At 45.3% G+C, this 21948-nt stretch overlaps 1 protein-coding gene across 9 annotated transcripts in view; it reads left to right on the top strand.

The window, feature by feature from the left end:
• The window catches only part of st3gal4 (ST3 beta-galactoside alpha-2,3-sialyltransferase 4), a 142233-nt gene that overhangs the window by 80955 nt on the left and 39330 nt on the right, over positions 1–21948 (top strand). For all 9 annotated transcript variants that reach the window (XM_033049568.1, XM_033049572.1, XM_033049571.1 and 6 more), the window contains 3 exons: positions 4038–4098; positions 9040–9135; positions 17762–17951. In XM_033049568.1, coding sequence (XP_032905459.1) covers positions 4038–4098; positions 9040–9135; positions 17762–17951 — 347 coding nt within the window. The remainder of the gene's footprint in view (positions 1–4037; positions 4099–9039; positions 9136–17761; positions 17952–21948) is intronic.

Below are 21948 nucleotides of genomic sequence, written 5' to 3'. Positions count from 1 at the left end.
AATCTTGGACTTCCAACCACCCTGGGAAGCTTCAGTTGCCAGTTCAGAGTACTTGTTATTTTTCCTCTCATAAGCTTCTTCAACACCATCTTCCCATGGAACTGTCAATTCCACAACTTATGCCACCTTGGCTGTTGTGGACCACGGGACCATGTCTGGCCGGAGTGTTGTAGCCACAATGTCTGGGGGAAACACAGGCTTTTTTTCCAAGTCCACTTCCATTTTCCAATCCCGAGCAGGCTGCAGCATGCTTGAATCCTTTGATGTTATCTGGTGCTCTGGACGTTGGCCTGCTGGTACAAATGTTGTGAAGTGGACATTTCCTGCCGATGTTGGTGGAGAAGCATTTGTGAACTTGCGCCTCTGTTCCAGGATAGATGCCAGCTGCCTGAGAACTTGGTTATGCCACCAAATGTAACGCCCTTAGCTGAGGCTCATAGTGCATCCTGTTAAAATGTGCCTTAGTGATGCAGATGCTTGGCAAAGGGAGCAAGAGGGGTCTTCTCCGAACCACTGCTTCAGGTTCTGGGGTGATGGTCGAACATCATAAGTGACTCTGATGACAAAACTTAGCCGAGATCTCTCCATTTGCCAGATGTCACGCCAGCTGAGTTTCCTCTTTTCCAGGCTCTCCCAGTTAGTCCATTGGCCCTGCTTCGCCATTGAGACGGCCTTGGTGTGTCGCTCCGCATCCTCCCGTCTTCTCACCTCCTCCACCACGAGCCGTCTCTTCTGCACTGATGTTGCCTTGTGCCATTTAGTAGCTTTTGGGACGAGCCCGAGCCCGGCTCTCCCATGTTGGACTTGGCCAACCACATCCCGGAAATGAAGAGCAGACTTAGCACTCTGAACGGCTTCAGATGGGGTCCACTTCCTCCCCGTTGCCACACGGGGATTCAGTGAGGGTCATGACCAACCTAGCTTTAGTGCATTTGAACTCTTCCACAAGTCCTGCAATGGGCAATTCCAATTTGCCACTCCCGTACAGTCCGACAGCACTTAAGCGTCGTGGAAGTCCAAGCCACTGTTTCACATGTGTGCTGATCATTCTTTCCAGCTTCTCCACTTTGTTGATGGGGATTTCATACACAGTTAAAAGCCACATGATACTTGGTAGTATGCCAAATTGGAAGCACCACAGCTTGAGTTTTCCTGGTAGCAAGGTCTTGTTGATGCGAGCTATGTGCGTGATGGTATCCTTTTTCAGTTGTTCAAACTGCTCGATGTCCTTGAGCTTTGCATCATACCATCGGCCCAAACTCTTCACTGGCATTTCTGAAACAGTTGGAACAGGTATTCCGTCAATATGAAATCTTTGATCATTGACTTGACCTTTGACAATGGAGATGTGTTTATTGTTGTTTTTTATTGTATTGTATTGTATGTATGACTGCTTCAATTTTGTTCAGACTTCGGTCTGAATGACAATAAAGGCTACCTAATCTAATCTAATCTAAAATGCTTCTGCACTTGCTGGGTTCATCCTTGCCCATGTGATGTTTTGATGAAGTTTTTCCAGAAGTTCCTTGGTGCAGAGGACAGTTGTCATTAGTGTTGTTATATCGTCCATATAGGCTCGTATAGGTGGCAATCGCTGACCACACTGTAGCCGTATTCCTCCCACAACCCATTTTGATGCTGTGATAATGTGCAGGGGGAGTGATTTTTGAATTTCCCAAAAGGAAAAAAATTGTCCACCATCAAACAGTTTCGGCAAATAAACCTTCTTAAAATAGAAAGCAAGATCTATGTTAGGCAAGTTAGATCTTTTATAACCAACATTGCAGCAACAGTCTGAATGGCCTGTCCCAGGCATAAATCTCCTTGTATTCTCAGGAGAGATGAAAGATAAGCAAATGTACACCAGTACAATACTGCAATTCACAGTTTAAATGCTACAAGAGGCAGCTGACATGTAAACAGGACAATTAGCAGGATGTTGATTGAATGCAAAGCACCAGGACACAACTGTTTAGACAATGAACAGCAGAAACATGCCTAAACCAAGCCGCATTCACTGGAGTTCACATAGTGATCATCTTTGGTCTTTAGAAATATAGTGCGAAACAGGCCACTCGGCCCACTGAGTCCGTGTCGGCCGGCGATCACCCCGCACATTAATACTATCCTACACATTTGGAATAATTTACAAATTTGTTCCCAAAGCCAATTAACCTACAAACCAGTACATCTTTGGGATGTGGGAGAAAACCGGATAACCCGGAGAAAACACGCACAGTCACAGGGAAAATGTACAATCACCGTACAGAAAGCACCCATAGTCAGGATCGAACCCGGGTCCCTGACGCTGTAAGGTGACAGCTCTACCGTTGTGCCACTGTGCTGCCCTTTCAGCATTCTCTCTGTCGGTACGGGTGCTGACTGTACGGGGTTTGCATGTTCTCCCCATGACCGCGTGGATTTTCTCCGGGTGCTCCGGTTTCCTTCCACGCTCCAAAGATGGACAGGTTTGTAGGTTAATTTGGCTTTGGTAAAAATTGTAAATTGTCCCTAGTGTGTACGATAGTGCTAGTGTTGGGGGATCATGGATTCGATGGGCCGAAGGGCCCGCTTCCATGCTGTTTCTCTAAACTAAAACTAAACTAACCAATTGATTCCAGGAATGCACGGCATTAAGAAAGAGAAATAGAGAGAACAAACAACAAGTGACGGAAATCTGAAATGAAAATGTGGCGCAGTATCAGTATGATTTTCCATCTTTGCTCGTGGAGGCAAGGTGGTGCCTGGCCATTTTCTTTGGCTGGACTTCGCTTTGCTTTGGCTCATCGCGCTTCCTACATTTATATGTAATTTTCAATTTCCAACAAGTTATTTTGCCGAACTAAAGCCCTAGTGCGAGGTCTGGCAGGTGATTTGTGTGCAAAGTCACCTTCCTGTCAATTTATACTAACATTTGTTAGCCTCGAGGGTTGGCTAATTGTGTGGGCGATGCCAACTCAGAGATTTACAGAAACTCTTGCCAAAATCATTTAGATTAGTTTCGAGATACAGCATGGAACCAGGCCCTGAGACCAACTGTGTCTGCAGCGACCAATGATCACCCGTACACTAGTTCTATCCTACACGCCGGGGAATATTTACAGAAGCCAATTAACCTACAAACCTGCGCATCAGTGCAATGTGGGGGGATACCGGAGCATACGGAGAAAACCCACGTGACCACAGGGAGAATGTGCAAACTCTATACTGACAGCAGTCATAGTCAGGATCAAACCTGGGTCTCTGGCGCTGGGAGGCAGCAACTCTACAGCTGTGCCACCGTGCCACACCCCCCCCCCCCAGGTGTGTGCAATGTGATGCCTAAAATATTATCATGAGCTCTCAGCCCAGCCCCAATGTCCCAGCTCAACGTGGCAGCTCATGAACACTGAGTGTTGGAAGTTGGCAGCGTGGGTTTCTCCGAGAACTTCGGTTTCCTCCCACATTCAAATGACGTACAGGTTTGTAGGTTAATTGGCTTGATATATGTGTAAAAATTGGCCCTAATGTGTATGTAGGATAGCGTTAATGTGCGGGGTTCGCTGGTTGAAGCGGACTCGGTGGGCCAAAGGGCCTGTTTCTGTATTGTTCTCTAAACTAAACTAGTATTAACGGGAAGTGTGGCAGGTTGAGAAATAGGAATGTATAGAATTTATGTTTAAGAAGGAACTGCAGATGCTAGAAAATCGAAGGTAGACAAAAATGCTGGAGAAACCCAGCGGGTGAGGCAGCATCTATGGAGGGAAGGAAACTGGCAATGTTTCGGGACGGAAGCCTTCTTTTGACTTTTGCCCACTGAGTCCGCACTGACCAGCGATCATCCCGTACACTAGCACGATCCTACACACACTAGGGACAATTTACAATTTTTTTACAGAGGCCAATTAACCTATAAACCTGCACGTCTTTGGAGTGCGGGGGGAAACCGAAGCGCCCGGAGAAAACCCACGAGGTCACAGGGAGAATCAATGAAAACATTTATGCTCGCTTGAAAGCTATCATTGTATCTTTATAACATTTTTTTCTCATCCTTCCAGAGGAGATTATCAGACAGATACTGATCAAAACAAAGTCCCACATGCCAGCTGAAATTGACAGGTAAATACTATCCCTTTTGTGGTTTAATGGTTGAGGGGTTTGCAGGGTGAATGAGAGCGGCAAGGATATTTTTGTAGATACAGCGCGGAAACAAGCCCTTCGGCCCACCGAGTCCACACCAACAGTGATCCCCGCACACAAACACTATCCAACACACACTAGGGACAATTTACATTCATACCATGCCAATTAAATTACCAAACCATGCGTCTTTGGAGTGTGGGAGGAAATTGAACATCTCGGAGAAAACCTACACAGGTCATGGGGAGAATGTGCAAAATCTGTATAGACTAGCACCCATAGTCAGGATCGAACCTGGGTCATAGGCACTGTAAGGCAGTAGCTCTACCGCTACAGCCTTCTGTGGAAATGAATTCCACAGATTGACCACACTCTGACTAAAGAAATTCCTCCTCATCTCTTTTCTAAAGGTACAGTACATTCTTTAATTGTGAGGCTATGACCTCTGGTCCTAGACTCTCCCACTAGTGGAAACATCAGAATGGAGACAGGGTTCAGGTTTGAGGGGAAAATTTAAAAGAGATGTGCGGGACATTTTGTTCACAGAAGGTGGTGGTTCCCACAATGCACTGCAGGGTGATGGTGGCGGAGGCAGATACAATAGTGGGATTAAAGACGTGTTTAGATAGGCACATGGATGCGCAGGCAGAGGAGGTTACTTTGTCTTGGCATCATGTTTGGCACAGAAATAGTGTGTCGCAGGGCCTGTTCTGTGCTGCACTTTTCTATGTCCTGTGTTCTATGTTCTGTGTGCTATGTGTTATGTTTAACAATGACAAATATAGAATTACCATCGACAGAGGCACTTAGAGATTGGGAACAAGAACCACTGATAAAAATCCCGAAAGAATCATGGGAAAAACATTTGATATATATACATAAATGTTCGATTAACGTAAGACATAACTTAATTCAATTTAACATTCTACATAGATTATATTACTCGAAAACTAGATTGAATAAATTCTATCCAAATACTTCCCCCATTTGTGACAAATGCTTATCTCAAAACGCCACTATAACACACTCTTTTGTCTCTTGCATAAAACTTCATAAATTTTGGAGCGAAATCTTTGAAATGTTTACAAAATTATTTAAGATAAAAACTGACCCTAACATTGAAATGATTATATTTGGATCAATGGAAGATGGGAATAAACTGAATATGTTTCAAAAATCTTTCCTTAATTATGGTTTAATAACGGCAAAAAATACATATACTTAAATTTTGGAAAAATAGTTCCATACCAACGTTGAAAATGTGGATTTCAAATATGTCGGAAACCTCACATCTTGAAGAAATGCGACTCCTCCTAACAGACAAAACAGACCAATTCTTAATGATTTGGTCTCCATTTATCGACTTCTTACAAGCATATGGTGCAACATAACCGTAGAAGTTAACTGCTTCAGGATCAGGTGAAGGGTGGTCAAGAATAATAACTGTTCGGTACCACGCACTTCTCTATTTTTCTACTATTCTCTTTCTTTTCTTCCTTTTACTGCTATAAAAAAAAAAAGAAGTTGTACATAAAATGTAATATGTCAATATATATTAGGTATCTACAAGGTACCACATTATTGTACTTACTTCTAATAAAATAAAAATAAATAAAAACACAAACTAAAACAATGACAAGGCTCAGCACATGAATGCCAAAGCAAGGCTGCCACACTCACAAGGATGTTCGACCCGAATGGTTGGGTGGATGATCCATCTTCGACCTTATTACTGATGCCATTCTTCAACCAACTTGTTCTACTCCATGCGATATCAAGAAACTACTCACCACACTGGATTGAGAAAAGATCACGGCACAATTTAATACCACATCACATAATTCCTTATGTCTGAGGAAGGATGTGCTGGTGTCGGAGAGGGTCCAGAGGAGGTTTATGAGAATGGTCCCAGACAAGAGTGGGTTAACATATGATAATTGTTTAAGAGCACGGGGCCTGTACTCGCTGGAGTTTAGAAGAATGAGGGGGGAACCTCATTGAAACTTACCGAATAGTGAAAGTCTTGGATAGTCTTAAATGTGGAGAGGATGGTTCCACTAGTGGGAGAATCTAGGACCAGAGACCATAGCTTCAGAATAATAGGATGTACCTTTAGAAAGGAGATAAGAAGAATGTCTTTAGTCAGAGGGTGGTGAATCTGTGGAATTCAGTGCCACAGAAGGCTGTTGAAGCCATCAATGGATATTTTTAAGGCAGAGATTGGCAGATTCTTGATTAGTACAAAAGCAGTACAAATGCAATTTGGCTAGTTACTGCCTAGTGAACAGTGTAGGAAGGAACTGTAGATGCTGGTTTAAACAATAAATAGACATAAAAAGCTGGAGTAACTCAGTGAGACAGACAACTTCTCTGGATAAAAGGAATAGGTGACAATTCGGGTCAAGACCTGAATCATCCGGGTCTGAAGAAGGGTCTCGACCCGAAATATCACCTATTCCTTTTCTCCAGGGATGCTGTCTGACCCGCTGAGTTACTCCAGCATTTTGTGTCTATCTACTTCCCAGTGAATGTAGTCGCCATCATCTGCATTGTGATGGAAGCTCTCAACAACTCATTTGTTACTGAACTGCTTATGGATGGGCAGTGTAGGGTCTGCCAGGACCACCTGACTACAGAGGTCAACAATGCCTTGGTCCAAATGTGGACCAAAGAGCTGATGTCCAGAGATGTTTGGCTGCAAGAGATCAAGGAACTTCTATCATTGGGCATTTAAATGGTTAGTATCTTGTATGAAAGGAGATGATAGTGCTTGTTGGTGGTTAGTTATCACAGGCCCAGTCATTACTCCTTGCTTGTATGCAACAAGAACCCAGTAACATTTGGTCATGGACATATTGATGTACAGAGTCTCTTACCCAGAGTAGGGGAATTGGAGACCAGAGGACATGGGTTCAAGGTGAAGGGAAAAGATTTAATAGGAATCTGAGGGGTAACTTTTTCACAGAGGGTGGTGGGTGTATGGAACAAGCTGCCAGAGGAGGTAGTTGAGGCAGGGACTATCCCATCGTTTAAGAAACAGTTGGACAGGTACATGGATTGGACGGGTTTGGAGGGATATGGACCAAGCGCAGGCAAGTGGGAGTGGGACTAGGATGGATGGGACATTGTTGGCCGATGTGGGCGAGTTGGGCCGAAGGGCCTGTTTCTACACTGTATCACTCTATGTTAAAGTAAATTGTCCAGACCACACTAATCTCCAACAAGAGCACATCGAACCACCTCCTCCTGGTATCCAATTTGTGTGGATACACAGAATGGCAGATTGATGAGGGAGTGGATAGTTGGGAATTAAGGTTTAGGGGACAGTTGATCAAGGGGAAGAATATGGTGGTGGAGAGGAGTGGGATGGAGCAGGTGGGATTAGGCTGAGAGTTGGATGGGGTAGACATAAAAAGCTGCAGTAGCTCAGCGGGTCAGACAGCATCTGTGGAGAAAAGGAATAGGTGACGTTTTGGGTCGAGACCCTTCTTCACATCCGACCCGACCCTACCCGATCTTAAACGTTAACTATTCATTTACTCCAGAGATGCTGTCTGTCCCACTGAGTTACTGCAGCTTTTAGTGTCTATCTTCGGTGTAAACCAGCATCTGCAGTTCCTTGGTCGACACAAACCACTGGAATACCTCAGCAGGCCAGGCAGCATCTCTGGAGGGGAAGGAATGGGTGACGTTTCGGGTCGAGACCCTTCTTCAGAATGATGTCAGGGGAATGGGCGGGACAGAGATATAGAATGTAGTTGCAGACAGTAAGACTGGTGGGAGAATTGGGAAGGGGGAGGGGATGGAGACAGAGAGAAATAGCAAGGGCTATTTGAATTTAGAGCAGTCAATGTTTATACCACTGGGGTGTAAGCTACCCAAGCGAAATATGAGGTGCTGTTCCTCCAATTTGTGCTGGGCCTCTCTCTGTCAATGGAGGAGGCCCAGGACAGAAAGGTCAGATTGGGAATGGGAGGGGGAGTTAAAGTGTTGAGCAGCTGGGAGATCAGTTAGGTTGATGTGGACTGAGCAAAGGTGTTCAGCGAAAGGATCACCAAGCCTGCGCTTGGTCTCTCCGATGTACAGAAGTTGACACTTAGAACAGCGGATACAGTAGATGAGGTTGGAGGAGGTGCAAGTCAACCAGCAGTTCCTTCCGACAGTGAGATGGGGTAGTTGAGTACAGGCTGAGGGTGGATTGGAGCACATGGGCATGGGAAGAGGGTTGGGATGGAACAGGGTGGGATGAGTAGAGATTAGGATAGAACAGGTCGGATGGATTGGGCGATAAGAAGTTGTGATGGGAGACAATGGAATGGAGGGAATGGGATGTTAGGATGCAGTGCAGAATGACTCGATGTACATTCCAAGGCTCTCCGTGAAACTCATCGCAAGGATAATGCCAGGGTAGGAATGTCAGCGGATATTGTAGGATGTCATTTGGATGGGATGAATGGGAGAATGCCAGTAGGTGTGAAGACTGAGGATAGGGAGGGAGAAGTGAAATGATCAACTGATAAACATATGGAACTAAATGTGGAGTCTTAAACTCTAGTGACAAGGAACTGCGAATGCTGGTTTATGAAAAAAGACACAAGGTCCTAGAGTAACTCAACGGGCCAGGCAGCATCTCTGGAGAGAAGGAATGGATGACGTTTTGGATCGAGACCCTTCTTCAGAGGTCGAAATCCATGTTGTGTGAATCCATCACCTACCCATGTCCTGCAGAGATGCTGCCTGACCCGCTGAGCTACTCCAGCAATTATGGCTTGAACTCCGTTTGTGTTGAGCAATGATGTACGCACAACTGGTTCCTAGGAAACCTTGTCATCAAATGAATGGAACAAGTGTTATGATTTTGCTGTCAACACTACCTGTGTTCTGTCTCTGTCTCAACTCAGCCTGTTTGTCTCTTGCCAGCTTGCAGTGTAAACGGTGCGTTGTCGTTGGCAACGGGAACTCCCTGAGGAAGAGTCTCCTTGGAGCAGTAATCAACAAATACAACGTCGTTATTCGGTGAGTGATGTCATAGTCAAAGAGTAATACAGTGTGGATACAGGCCCATCAGCCCAACCTGCCCAACATGTCCCAGCTCCCATAGTTCCACCTGCCTGCGTTTGGTCCATATCCCTCCAAACTTGTCCTATCCATGTATCTGTCTAACTGTTTCTTAAATGTTGGGATAGTTCCAGCCTCAGCTACCTCCTCTGGCAACTTGTTCCATACACCCACCACCCTTTGTGTGAAAAAGTTACCCCACAGATTCCTATTAAATTTTTTCCCCTTCACCTTGAACCTATGTTCTCTGGTCCTCGATTCCCCAACTCTGGGCAAGAGATTCTGTGCTATCACCCGATCTATTCCTCTCATGATTTTATACACCTCAATATGATCACCCTTCATCCTCCTGCGCTCCAAGGAATAGAGAGCCAGCCTACTCAACCTTGTGTGGACGTCCCATTTGCTTGCAACGTGGCTTCCTTTACATTTAGATTAGTTTTAGTTTATAGACACAGGGTGGAAACAGGCCCTTTGGCCCATCGAGTCCGCACCGACCAGCGATCCCTACACACTAGCTCTATCGTACACACACTGGGGACAATTGACAATTTTGTCGTAGCTCCTTCTTCTAAGCGAGTCCACACACAAGATTAGAAGTTCTTCAGCCAGAGCTGAACACACTTCTCGGCATCTGCATACGGTGGTGTCTGTCTTGTCGCTTCTTATGCTTCTTGTGCGTGGTGGTGGAAAGATTGGTGAAAACAGGGCCGCGACGTGAACGCTCTTTCCCTGACCCCTGTCGTAGCTAATTAACCTACAAACCTGTACGTCTTTGAAGTTGGGGGGAAAGTGGAGATCCCGGAGTAAACCTGGTGAGAATGCCCAAACTCCGTATACTCGGGATCAATCCTGGTCTCTGGCGCTGTACGGCAGCAACTCTACCGCTGCGCCACCGTGCTGCCCATTGACAGGGCAAAACGTAATCCAGGCAATCCTCATGCAGAGGAACATGCTTTGTCTACAATGGCCCTCTTGAGCCTGGTTCACATGATTTAACCTCCATTCTGTCTGTCGGGCGCCTATCCATCAGAAGCCCAAACACTAACTAGAAGAGCAGCACCTCATATTCTGCTCATGCAGCTGACGGGCTGAATGGCTCATTTGCACTTTATTTTCACATGTACCGAAGTACAGTGAAATCCTTTTTATTTGCGCACAGTTCAGCGACAAACCTGCTATACATTAGGCACAATAATACCAGGTATGTGAGTGCAAGAGAGGGGAGCACACGGAGTCAGTACACAAGAGTCACCACATTTCAGGCAGCTTCTTGTACCCTTCAAGTGCAATACGATACAATAGGATAGAACTTGATTTATTGATCTGCCAACAGTCATCAAAAACACAAAAGCACAAAACACATGAAATTAAAGTGATGAGTGGAAAGGATTGTGGATGTGCAAACATGGGGGTGGGGGTGGGGGGGAGGGGAGTCAGTCTCAGTCTACCCCATGACCGAAGGGGAAGGAGTTGTACAGTTTGATAGCCACAGGGAAGAAGGATCTCCTGTGGCGATCTGTCCTGCAGTTTGGTGGAACCAGTCTGTTGCTGAAGGTGCTCCACAGGTTGACCAGTGTGTCATGGAGGGGGTGAGCTGTATTGTCCAGGATGCTCCACAGTTTGAGGAGCATCCTCCCCTCCAAGACCACCTCCCATGAATCCAACTCCCCCCCCCCAGGACAGAGTTGGTCTTCCTGATGAGCTTGTTGATTCAATGGTATGAACATTGAATTTTCTATTTATGGGTGGCCGGCTCCCCTGTGTTTCTCTTTCCCTCTCACTAGTCCACACAGGGTCTCTCTCTCTTTTCCATCCTCCCCCACCTAGTTCCATCTGTTTGTCGGTCACAACTTTATTTTCTCCATTGTGTCACCCTTCGTAAAGTTGGTGATGGACCTGTAGTGTTACTCAAGAAGAGCAGTCTGAAGAAGGGTCTCGACCCGAAACGTTACCTATTCCTTCACTCCATAGATGCTGCCTCACCCGCTGAGTTTCTCGAGCATTTTTGTCGACCTTCAATTCTTCCAGCATCTGCAGTTCTTTCTTAAATACGAAGGGCAGTGAGGCCAAGTGGAAAAGCTGCAGGCCGGTGAGCCTGATGCAGTTGCGGAAAGTTGTTGGAGGAGATTCTCTGAGATAGGATCTACCATCATTTGGATAGGCACGGACTGATTAGGGATAGTCTCTATCTATGGCTTGGAGCATGGGAAAGCATGTCTCAAAAATCTAATAAGTGTTTATTTGAACAGGTCACCAACAGAACTGATGAGGGCAGGAAAGTAGATATTGTTTATATGGACTTTGTCAAGGTTGTGCATGGCGGGCTTGTCTAGAAGGTTCGAGGGCATGGAATCCAAGGTGAGATTACCAAAATTAGCTCGAAGAAAGGGCTCAAAGGGTGGTTGTGGATGGACGTATTTCTGATGGACGCCTGTGATCAGTAGAGTGTCCCAGAGCTCGACGCTGGATCCTCTGTTGTTCGTTATCTACATTAACACGTTGGATGACAATGGAGCTATTCGTCTTCTTCTCGAGTCCACACAAAAGATTAGAAGTAGTTCAGTCAGAGCTGAACACACTTCTCGGCATCTGCATACAATGGTGTCTGTCTTGTCGCTTCTTGTGCTTCTTGTGCGTGGTGGTGGAAAGATTAGTGGAAACAGGGCCATGACGTGAACGCTCTTTCCTTGACCCCGATGGAGTTATCATTGTTAATAAATGTGCAGATGACACCAACATTAGTGGTATAGTGGACAGTGAGGAAGGATACCCTATACGTTTAGGGTGGCACACTGACACAGCGGTAGAGTTCCTGCCTTACAGCGCCAGAGACCCAGGTTCGATCCTGACTACAGGTGCTGCCCGTACGGAGTATGTCCATTCTCCCTGTGACCGCGTAGGTTTTCTCCGGTGCTCTGGTTTCCTTCCACACTCCAAAGACGTGCAGGTTTGTAGGTTAATTGGCTTCGGTCAAGTTGTAACTTGGTGTGTATGATCGTCCGAGTGTACGGGGTGATCGCTGGTCAGCATGGCCTCGAGATGAAAGGCCTGTTTCCGTGTTGTATCTCTAAAGACTAAAATCTAAGTTTTAAACAGGTAGATCTAGATCAGTTGGGAAGGTGGGCCAAGGAATGGCAAATGGAATTTAACTCTGACAAGTTTGAGATGTTGCATTTTGGTATGTCAAGCATGATTGATATATTTGGTATATTACCATGATTTACATAGTAAATGTTTGAGCCCTGCAGAGTGTAGCAGAATAGAGAGATTGGGAACTTAGGGGCATGGTTCCTTGACAATGGCGAATCAGGTGGACAGTGTAGTGAAGATGGAGTTTCGTATGTTTGCTTCATTGGGAAGGGTACTGAGTACAAATGTTGGGATATCATGATGCTGTTGCACAGGTTGTTGGTGAGTCCACACTTGGAGTACCCTGTGCCCAACTATAGGTAGGATGTCATGTAGATAGGATATGGTGAGTGGGATATGGGCCAAGCACAGACAGGTGGGACTAGTGCAGAGGGGACATGTTGGTTGGCATGGGCAAGTAGGGCCAAACGGCCTGTTTCCACGCTGAGTGACTCTACGACTCTCTCAACTGGAAAGAATGCGGAAGACCCCTAACATTGAGGTGTATTGTGTGCAGTTTTGGTCTCTTAATTTGAGGAAGGACATTCTTGCTATTGAGGGAGTGCAGTGTAGATTCACAAGGTTAATTCCCGGGATGGCGGGACTGTCATATGCTGAGAGAATGGAGCTGCTGGGCTTGTATACTCTGGAGTTTAGAAGGATGAGAGGGTATCTTATAGAACCATATAAGATTATTAAGGGTTTGGACACGCTAGAGGCAGGAAACATGTTCCCGATGTTGGGGAAGTCCAGAACCAGGGGCCACAGTTTAAGAATAAGGGGTAAGCCATTTAGAACGGAGACGAGAAAACACTTTTTCTCACATAGAGTTGTGAGTCTGTGGGATTCTCTGCCTCAGAGGGCGGTGAAGGCCGATTCTCTGGATACTTTCAAGAGAGAGTTAGATAGGGCTCTTAAAGATAGCGGAGTCAGCGGATATGGGGAGAAGGCAGGAACGGGGTACTGATTGGGGATGACCTGCCATGATCACATTGAATGGCGGTGTTGGCTCTAAGAGCCGAATAGCCTACTCCTGCACCTATTGTCTATCATCTAAGAGTAATCCTAGAGGGCATAACGACCCTTCAGCCCACTGAGACTGTGCTGGCCATCAAACACTGCTTTACATCGATCCTCCACTAATCATATGTTATTCTCCCTGTGGACCCATCACCAACTCCCAGCCACTATCACTTACCTGTGCTGTGGGTAGTTTGCAGTGACCAATTAATTTTCTCTGACGCACGTTTTTGGTGTGTGGTGTAATATGCCTGCAGCGTGTGATAAGGTGGGGGAGGCATGTCTGGATTTTCACACACCTAGACCATTGAGCAAGTTTTTGCTTTAAGTAACTATGTAAAAAGATGTGACTGATTGCACATTGCAAAGTCAGAATATCACTTCTGTACGGAAAGAAAGAGTCAGGAATGTCAAATAAACACATTGGAATGAATACACCAGAGGCACCTGATCGTGAGACCAAGCGTTGACTCAACAATCACTATGTTGAACACCTCCGCTCTGTCCACCTAAACCAACCTGATCTCCCGGTTGCAAAACAGTCCCCCTCCCATTCCCACACTGAACTTTCTATCCTGGGCCTCCTCCATTGTCAGAGTGAGGCCCAGTGCAAATTGGAGGTACAGCACCTCATATTTTGCTTGGTCAGCTTACACCCCAGCGGTATGAATATTGACTTCTCTAACTTCAAGTAACCTTTGCTTTCTCTCTCTCTCTCCATCCCTCCCCCTTCCTAGTTCCCCAACCAGTTTTAGTCCCCGTTTCATCTCTATATGCTTTGTTGTCTCCTTCTCCAAGCTAATGATCTATTCTACATTTTCCTTGATTCTAATCGCCTTTGATGTCTCGTTTTCACACCTTACACTTCCTTATCCCTGTGTCTCCCCCTCTCCTGACTCTCAGTCTGAAGAAGGGTCTCGACTCGAAATGTCACCCGCTCCTTCTATCCAGAGATGCTGCCTGTCCCACTGAGTTACTCCAACATTTTGTGTCTATCTTCGGCACCTGATAATGCTTCTTGGAGGAAATGAAGCAAAAACAAGAATTGTCTTCAATTCTATTTAGTTCTCCTGATAGCAACGTTCCTTATTGCAAACTAAGTCCATAGATACAGGGAACTGCAACTGCTGGTTCACAAAAAGAGACACAGTGCTGGAGTAGCTCAGCAAGTCAGGCAACGTCTCTGGAAAACAAGGGTAGGTGACGTTTCAGGACGGGACCTTTCTTCAAAGTGATTGTATTGTGGGCGGGGTGGGATGAAAGCTGGATGAGAGGAGGGGCAGGACAAACCATGTCAATTAATAGGTGCACGAAGGCAAGGCTTTTTTTTACAGTCAGGTAGTTGAACAAAGTTCAGCGATGGAAAAACAGAAGGTGGGAGATAAAAATATTGAAGACTTTGAGAGATGCAGTGCAGAAACAAGCCCTTCGGCCCACTGAGTCAGCACCGCCCTGCACACTACCTCTATATGCTATGCACAAGGGACTATTTACAGTTTTTTACCAAAGTCTATGAACCTACAAACCTGTCCGTCTTTGGAGTGTGAAAGGAAACCGGAGTACCTGGAAAAAACCCACGCTGTCACAGGGGGAACGTACAAACTCCGTCCAGACAGCGCCCGTAGTCTGGATCGAACCCATGTCTCTTGCATTGTGAGGCAGCAACTCGACTGTCACAACACATCCAAAAAGTTGCCAATTGTGAAGCCAAATGAAGGAATGTAGGTGTAAGGGGAGGGGGAGAGGAGAAATAGATGCGAGTGCAGGTAGGGCTTGGGGGAGGGGGAAGAGGGGTTTGGGAAGAAAGCTGGTGAGGAGCAGAAAGGGAGGAGGGAGGGGGGGGGGGGGTGGTTGTTAAAGGTGACCAAAAATGCTACCTCATCATTCCTGTAAGTAATCCAAGATGGCGCCCAAGGCAGGGGACTCTGCGTGCTGGTCCCAGAAGTAGACCTCTTCTTATAACCATATAACAATTACAGCACGGAAACAGGCCATCTCGGCCCTACAAGTCCGTGCCGAACAATTATTTTCCCTTAGTTCCACCTGCCTGCACTCATACCATAACCCTCCATTCCCTTCTCATCCATATGCCTATCCAATTTATTTTTAAATGATACCAACGAACCTGCCTCCACCACTTCCACTGGAAGCTCATTCCACACCACTACCACTCTCTGAGTAAAGAAGTTCCCCCTCATGTTACCCCTAAACTTCTGCCCCTTAATTCTGAAGTCATGTCCTCTTGTTTGAATCTTCCCTACTCTCAGTGGGATAAGCTTATCCACGTCAACTCTGTCTATCCCTCTCATCATTTTAAAGACCTCTATCAAGTCCCCCCTTAACCTTCTGCGCTCCAGAGAATAAAGACCTAACTTATTCAACCTTTCTCTGTAACTTAGTTGTTGAAACCCAGGCAACATTCTAGTAAATCTCCTCTGTACTCTCTCTATTTTGTTGACATCCTTCCTATAATTGGGCGACCAAAATTGTACACCATACTCCAGATTTGGTCTCACCAATGCCTTGTACAATTTTAACATTACATCCCAGCTTCTATACTCAATGCTCTGATTTATAAAGGCTAGCATACCAAAAGATTTCTTTACCACCCTGTCTATATGAGATTCCACCTTCAAGGAACTATGCACGGTTATTCCCAGATCCCTCTGTTCAACTGCATTCTTCAATTCCCTACCATTTACCATGTACGTCCTATTTTGATTTGTCCTGCCAAGGTGTAGCACCTCACATTTATCAGCATTAAACTCCATCTGCCATCTTTCAGCCCATTCTTCAAAATGGCCTAAATCACTCTGTAGACTTTGGAAATCCTCTTCATTATCCACAACACCCCCTATCTTGGTATCATCTGCATACTTACTAATCCAATTTACCACACCTTCATCCAGATCATTGATGTACATGACAAACAACAAAGGACCCAACACAGATCCCTGAGGCACCCCACTAGTCACCTGCCTCCAACCCGACAAACAGCCATCCACCATTACCCTCTGGCTTCTCCCATTCAGCCACTGTTGAATCCATCTTGCTACTCCTGCATTTATACCAAACAGTTGAACCTTCTTAACCAACCTCCCATGAGGAACCTTGTCAAAAGCCTTACTAAAGTCCATATAGACAACATCCACTGCTTTACCCTCGTCAATTTCCCTAGTAACCTCTTAAAAAAATTCAAGAAGATTAGTCAAACATGACCTTCCAGGCACAAATCCACGTTGACTGTTCCTAATCAGACCCTGTTTATGCAGATGCTTATATATATTATCTCTAAGTATCTTTTCCATAAATTTGCCCACCACTGAAGTCAAACTAACAGGTCTATAATTGCTAGGTTTACTCTTAGAACCCTTTTTAAACAATGGAACAACATACGCAGTACGCCGATCCTCGGGGACTATTCCCGTTTCTAATGACATTTGAAATATTTCTGTCATAGCCCCGGCTATTTCTACACTAACTGCCCTCAATGTCCCAGGGAATATCCTGTCAGGACCTGGAGACTTATCCACTTTTATATTTTTCAAAAGTGTCAGTACTTCTTTTACTTTGAAACTCATAGTATCCATAGCTACTCTACTAGTTTCCCTTACCTCACATAATTCAATATCCTTCTCCTTGGTGAATACCGAAGAAAATAAATTGTTCAATATCTCCCCCATCTCTTTTGACTCTGCAGATAGCTGTCCACTCTGTCTCTCCAATGGACCAATTTTATCCCTCGTTATCCTTTTGCTATTAATATAGCTGTAGAAACCCTTTGGATTTACTTTCACCTTACTTGCCAAAGCAACCTCATATCTTCTTTTAGCTTTTCTAATTTCTTTCTTAAGATTCTTTTTACATTCCTTATACTCCTCAAGCACCTCATTTACTTCATGCTGCCTATAATTATTGTAGATCTCCCTCTTTTTCCGAACAAGATGTCCAATTTCCCATGAAAACCTGGGCTCTTTCCAATTTTTACTGTTTCCTTTCAACCGAACAGGAACTTTTCTTCTTCTGCTTCTTCTTCTTCTTGTCTATGGCGTGCACAGCCTAAAATTGTAGGACAACTTATTCTATTTGATCTTATCTAGAAGTAGACCTGCAATCATTCATTACAATGGCTCCACTCTTTGACACCTCTACTCTAACAGCAGCCCTTTATCCTGTATCTGTACACTGCGAACCACTTAATTGTAATCATGCATTGTCTTTTCGCTAACTGGATAGCACAGAACATAGAAGCATTCACTGCTCCTCGGTATACGTGACAATAAATTTAAGTGAACTAACCTAAATGACACTAAGCTAAACTAGCTAAGTTACGTGATAGTAGATGGGGTTAAGTTTCAACAGAGTCTGCTGCTTTACTGGAGACAGTGATTTTAACCTGTACCTAATCTCTCCCACCCTTCCCGACCTTTAGATTGAACAATGCTCCAGTGAGAGGCTATGAAGAAGATGTGGGCAACAAGACTACCCTGAGGATCTTTTACCCTGAATCGGCAATCAAAGACCTGGCTATTGAAAACAATCCCGACACGCTCTTTGTGTTGATCCCTTTCAAAGCAGTTGATGTCTACTGGCTGAAGGCAATTTTATATAATGAATCAAATGTAAGTATCATGGATAAGACACAACATTTTGGAATTATTCAGCGGGACAGGCAGCATCTCTGGATAGAAGGAATGGGTTTTGGGTCAAGACCTATGACGTTTTGGGTCAAGACCCTTCTTCAGACGGATTAGAACAAATAATTGCAGGCGCTGGAACCTTGCATAGAATAAATAGTGCTGGAGTAACTCAACTGGTCGGGCAGCATCCCTGGAGGAAATGGATAGGTGACATCCTACATCATATGTCATGAATTAGGATATATTAACGATTTAGACGAGGGAAGTAAATATAACATCTCCAAGTATGCGGATGACATAATGCTGGGCGGCAGTGTGAGTTGCAATGAGGATGCTATGAGGCTGCAGGGTGACTTGGATAGGTTGGGTGAGTGGGCAGATGCATGGCAGATGCAGTATAATGTGGATAAATGGGAGGTTATCCACTTTGGTGGCAAGAACAGGAAGGCAGATTATTATCTGAATGGTGTCAGATTAGGTGAAGGGGAGGAGCAACGAGACCTGGTTGTGCTTGTACATCAGTCACTGAAAGTAAGCATGCAGGTACAGCAGGCAGTCTTCTTCTTCTTATCGAGTCCACACACAAGATTAGAAGTTGTTCAGTCAGAGCTGAACACACTTCTCGGCATCTGCACACAATGGTGTCTGTCTTGCGCTTCTTGTGCGTCTTGTGCGTGGTGGTGGAAAGATTGGTTGAAACAGGGCCGCGACGTGAACGCTCTTTCCTTGACCCCAGCAGGCAGTGAAGAAAGCTAATGGCATGTTGGCCTTCATTGCGAGAGGATTTGAGTTTAAGAGCAAGGAGGTCCTTCTGCGATTGTACAGGGCCCTGGTGAGACCGCACCTGGAGTAGTGTATGCGATTTTGATCTCCAAATTTGAGGAAGGACATTATTGCTATTGAGGGAGTGCAGCGTCGGTTCATGAAGTTATTTCCCGGGATGGCGGGACTGACATATGATGAAAGAATGGGTCGACTGGGCTTGTATTCACTGGAATTTGGAAGGATGAGAGGATATCTTATAAAAACATATAACCTTCTGAAAGGATTAGACGGGTTAGATGCAGGAAAAAATGTTCCTGATATTGGGGGAGTCTAGAACTAGGTGGTCACAGTTTAAATGTAAGGGGTAGGCCATTTAGGACTGAGATAAGGAAAAAAAAATCACCCAGCGAATTGTGAATCTGTGGAATTCTCTGCCACAGAAGGCTGAGGAGCCAAGAGAAAGTTAGATTTAGCTCTTTGGGCCAAAGGAATCAGGGGATATGGGGAAAAATCAGGAACTGGGTACTGATTTTAAATGATCAGCCATGATCATATTGAATGGCAGTGCTGGTTCGAAGGGCTGAATAGCCTCCCTATGTTTCAATGTCATAGGTGCAGAAGTAGGCCATTTGGCCTATCAGGTCCATTCCACCATTCAATCATGGCTGATCTATCTTTCCCCATCAACCCCACTGTACTGCCTCCTCTCCATAACCCTTGACACACCAACTAAGCAAAACGTTTTGGGTCGGGACCCATCTTCAGGCTGCTAATAGAACTATACTGTTCTCCAATTTTGAGAGTTTAGGACCAGAGGGCACAGCTTCAGAATAAAAGGATGTACTGTACCTTTAGAAAATAGATGAGGAGGAATTTCTTTAGTCAGAGTGTGGTCAATCTGTGGAATTCATTGCCACAGAAGGTTGTGGAGGCCAAATCACTGGATATTTTAAGGAGGAGGTTGACAGATTTTTGATTTGTGCAGGTGTCAAGGGTTATGGGGAGGAGGTAGGGGAATGAGATTGAGAGTGAAAGATAGATCAGCCATGAGTGAATGGCAAAGTAGACTTGATAGACTGAATGGCCAACTTCTGCTCCTGTGACTTATGAAAACCACTTTCTGTGAGTGCTGTGCACTGCAGGGGCTTAATGAGTGAAACGGGCAGCACAGTGACACAGTGGTAAAGTTATAGCTTCACAGCGCCAGAGATCCGGGTTCGATCCTGACTACGGGTATGTAGTATTACGTTCTCCCTGTGTGCTGGGACCCCAGCTATTTACAATATATATTAATGATTTGGACGAGGGAATTGAATGCAACATCTCCAAGTTTGCGGATGACATGAAGCTGGGGGGCAGTTTTAGCTGTGAAGAGGATGCTAGGAGGCTGCAAGGTGACTTGGATAGTCTGGGTGAGTGGGCAAATGCATGGCAGATGCAGTATAATGTGGATAAATGTGAGGTTATACACTTTGGTGGCAAAAACAGGAAAGTAGACTATTATCTAAATGGTGGCCGATTAGGAAAAGGGGAGATGCAACAAGACCTGGGTGTCATGGTACACCAGTCATTGAAAGTAGGCATGCAGGTGCAGCAGGCAGTGAAGAAAGCGAATGGTATGTTAGCATTCATAGCAAAAGGATTTGAGTATAGGAGCAGGGAGGTTCTACTGCAGTTGCACAGGGTATTGGTGAGACCACACTTGGAGTATTGTGTACAGTTTTGGTCTCCAATTCTGAGGAAATACATTCTTGCCATAGAGGGAGTACAGAGATGGTTCACCAGACTGATTCTTGGGATGTCAGGACTTTCATATGAAGAAAGACTGGATAGACTCGGCTTGTACTCGCTAGAATTTAGAAGATTGAGGGGGGATCTTATAGAAACTTACAAAATTCTTAAGGGGTTGGAAAGGCTAGATGCAGGAAGATTGTTCCCGATGTTGGGGAAGTCCAGGACAAGGGGTCACAGTTTAAGGATAAAGGGGAAATCCTTTAGGACCGAGATGAGAAAAACATTTTTCACACAGAGAGTGGTGAATCTCTGGAACTCTCTGCCACAGAAGGTAGTTGAGGCCAGTTCATTGGCTATATTTAAGAAGGAGTTAGATGTGGCCCTTGTGGCTAAAGGGATCAGGGGTTATGGAGAGAAGGCAGCTACAGGATACTGAGTTGAATGATCAGCCATGATCATATTGAATGGCGGTGCAGGCTCGAAGGGCCGAATGGCCTACTCCTGCACCTATTTTCATTGTTTCTATGTTTCTATGACTGTGTGGGTTTCTTCTGGGTGCTCCAGCATCCTCCTACATCACAAAGATGTGCAGGCTTGTAGGTTAATAGGCTTCTGTAAATTGTCCCTAGTGTGTAGGATAGATCTAGTGTACGGACCAGAGCACCCGGAGAAAACCCACACGGCCACAGGGAGAACGTACAAACTCTGTACAGACGGCACCCGTAGTCAGGATCGAACACGGGACTCTGACGCTGTAAGGCAGCAACTCTACCGCTGCGCCACTGTGAGCTACCCCATAACTCCCAGCCCTACTGCAATTCATCTTCAGTCTTCACAGACTTCCTGACAAAAGCATGATCCCAAATGCGACATACACCCACACTGTTCATTTTTAATTGAAAATAAACTTGATGCAGCGTAAAAATCAAATACAAAACGAAAACTGTGCAAAAGCTCTTCGTACATTCTCAGTGCCCACACATTCAATAGTGTCAAACTCAGTAGTGTCCGCACTTATCTTTATCGAAAATGTGGCACGGTGGTGTAGCTAGAGCTCCTGCCTTACAGCGCCTGTGACCCAGGTTTGATCCTGACAATGGGTGCTTGTCTATTCAATGGGTGTTTGTATATTCTCCCCGTGACCTGCGAAGGCTTTCTCCGAGATGTTCAAATTCTCCCACACTCCAAACACGTATGGGTTTGTAGGTTAATTGGCTTTGTACCAATGTAAATTGTCCCTAGTATGTGTAGGATAGTGTTTGTGTGCGGGGATCGCTGTTGGTGCGGACTCGGTGGGCCGGAGGGCTTGTTTCCGCGCTGTATCTACAAAAATATCCTTGCCGCTCTCATTCACCCTGCAAACCCCTCAACCATTAAACCACAAAAGGGAAAGTATTTACCTGTCAATCTCAGCTGGCATGTGGGACTTTGTTTTGATCAGTATCTGTCTGATAATCTCCTCTGGAAGGATGAGAAGAAA

The sequence above is a fragment of the Amblyraja radiata genome, chromosome 33, assembly GCF_010909765.2.
Source record: "Amblyraja radiata isolate CabotCenter1 chromosome 33, sAmbRad1.1.pri, whole genome shotgun sequence".
Lineage (NCBI taxonomy): Eukaryota > Metazoa > Chordata > Chondrichthyes > Rajiformes > Rajidae > Amblyraja > Amblyraja radiata.
This window is presented reverse-complemented; position numbering and strand designations above follow the sequence as displayed.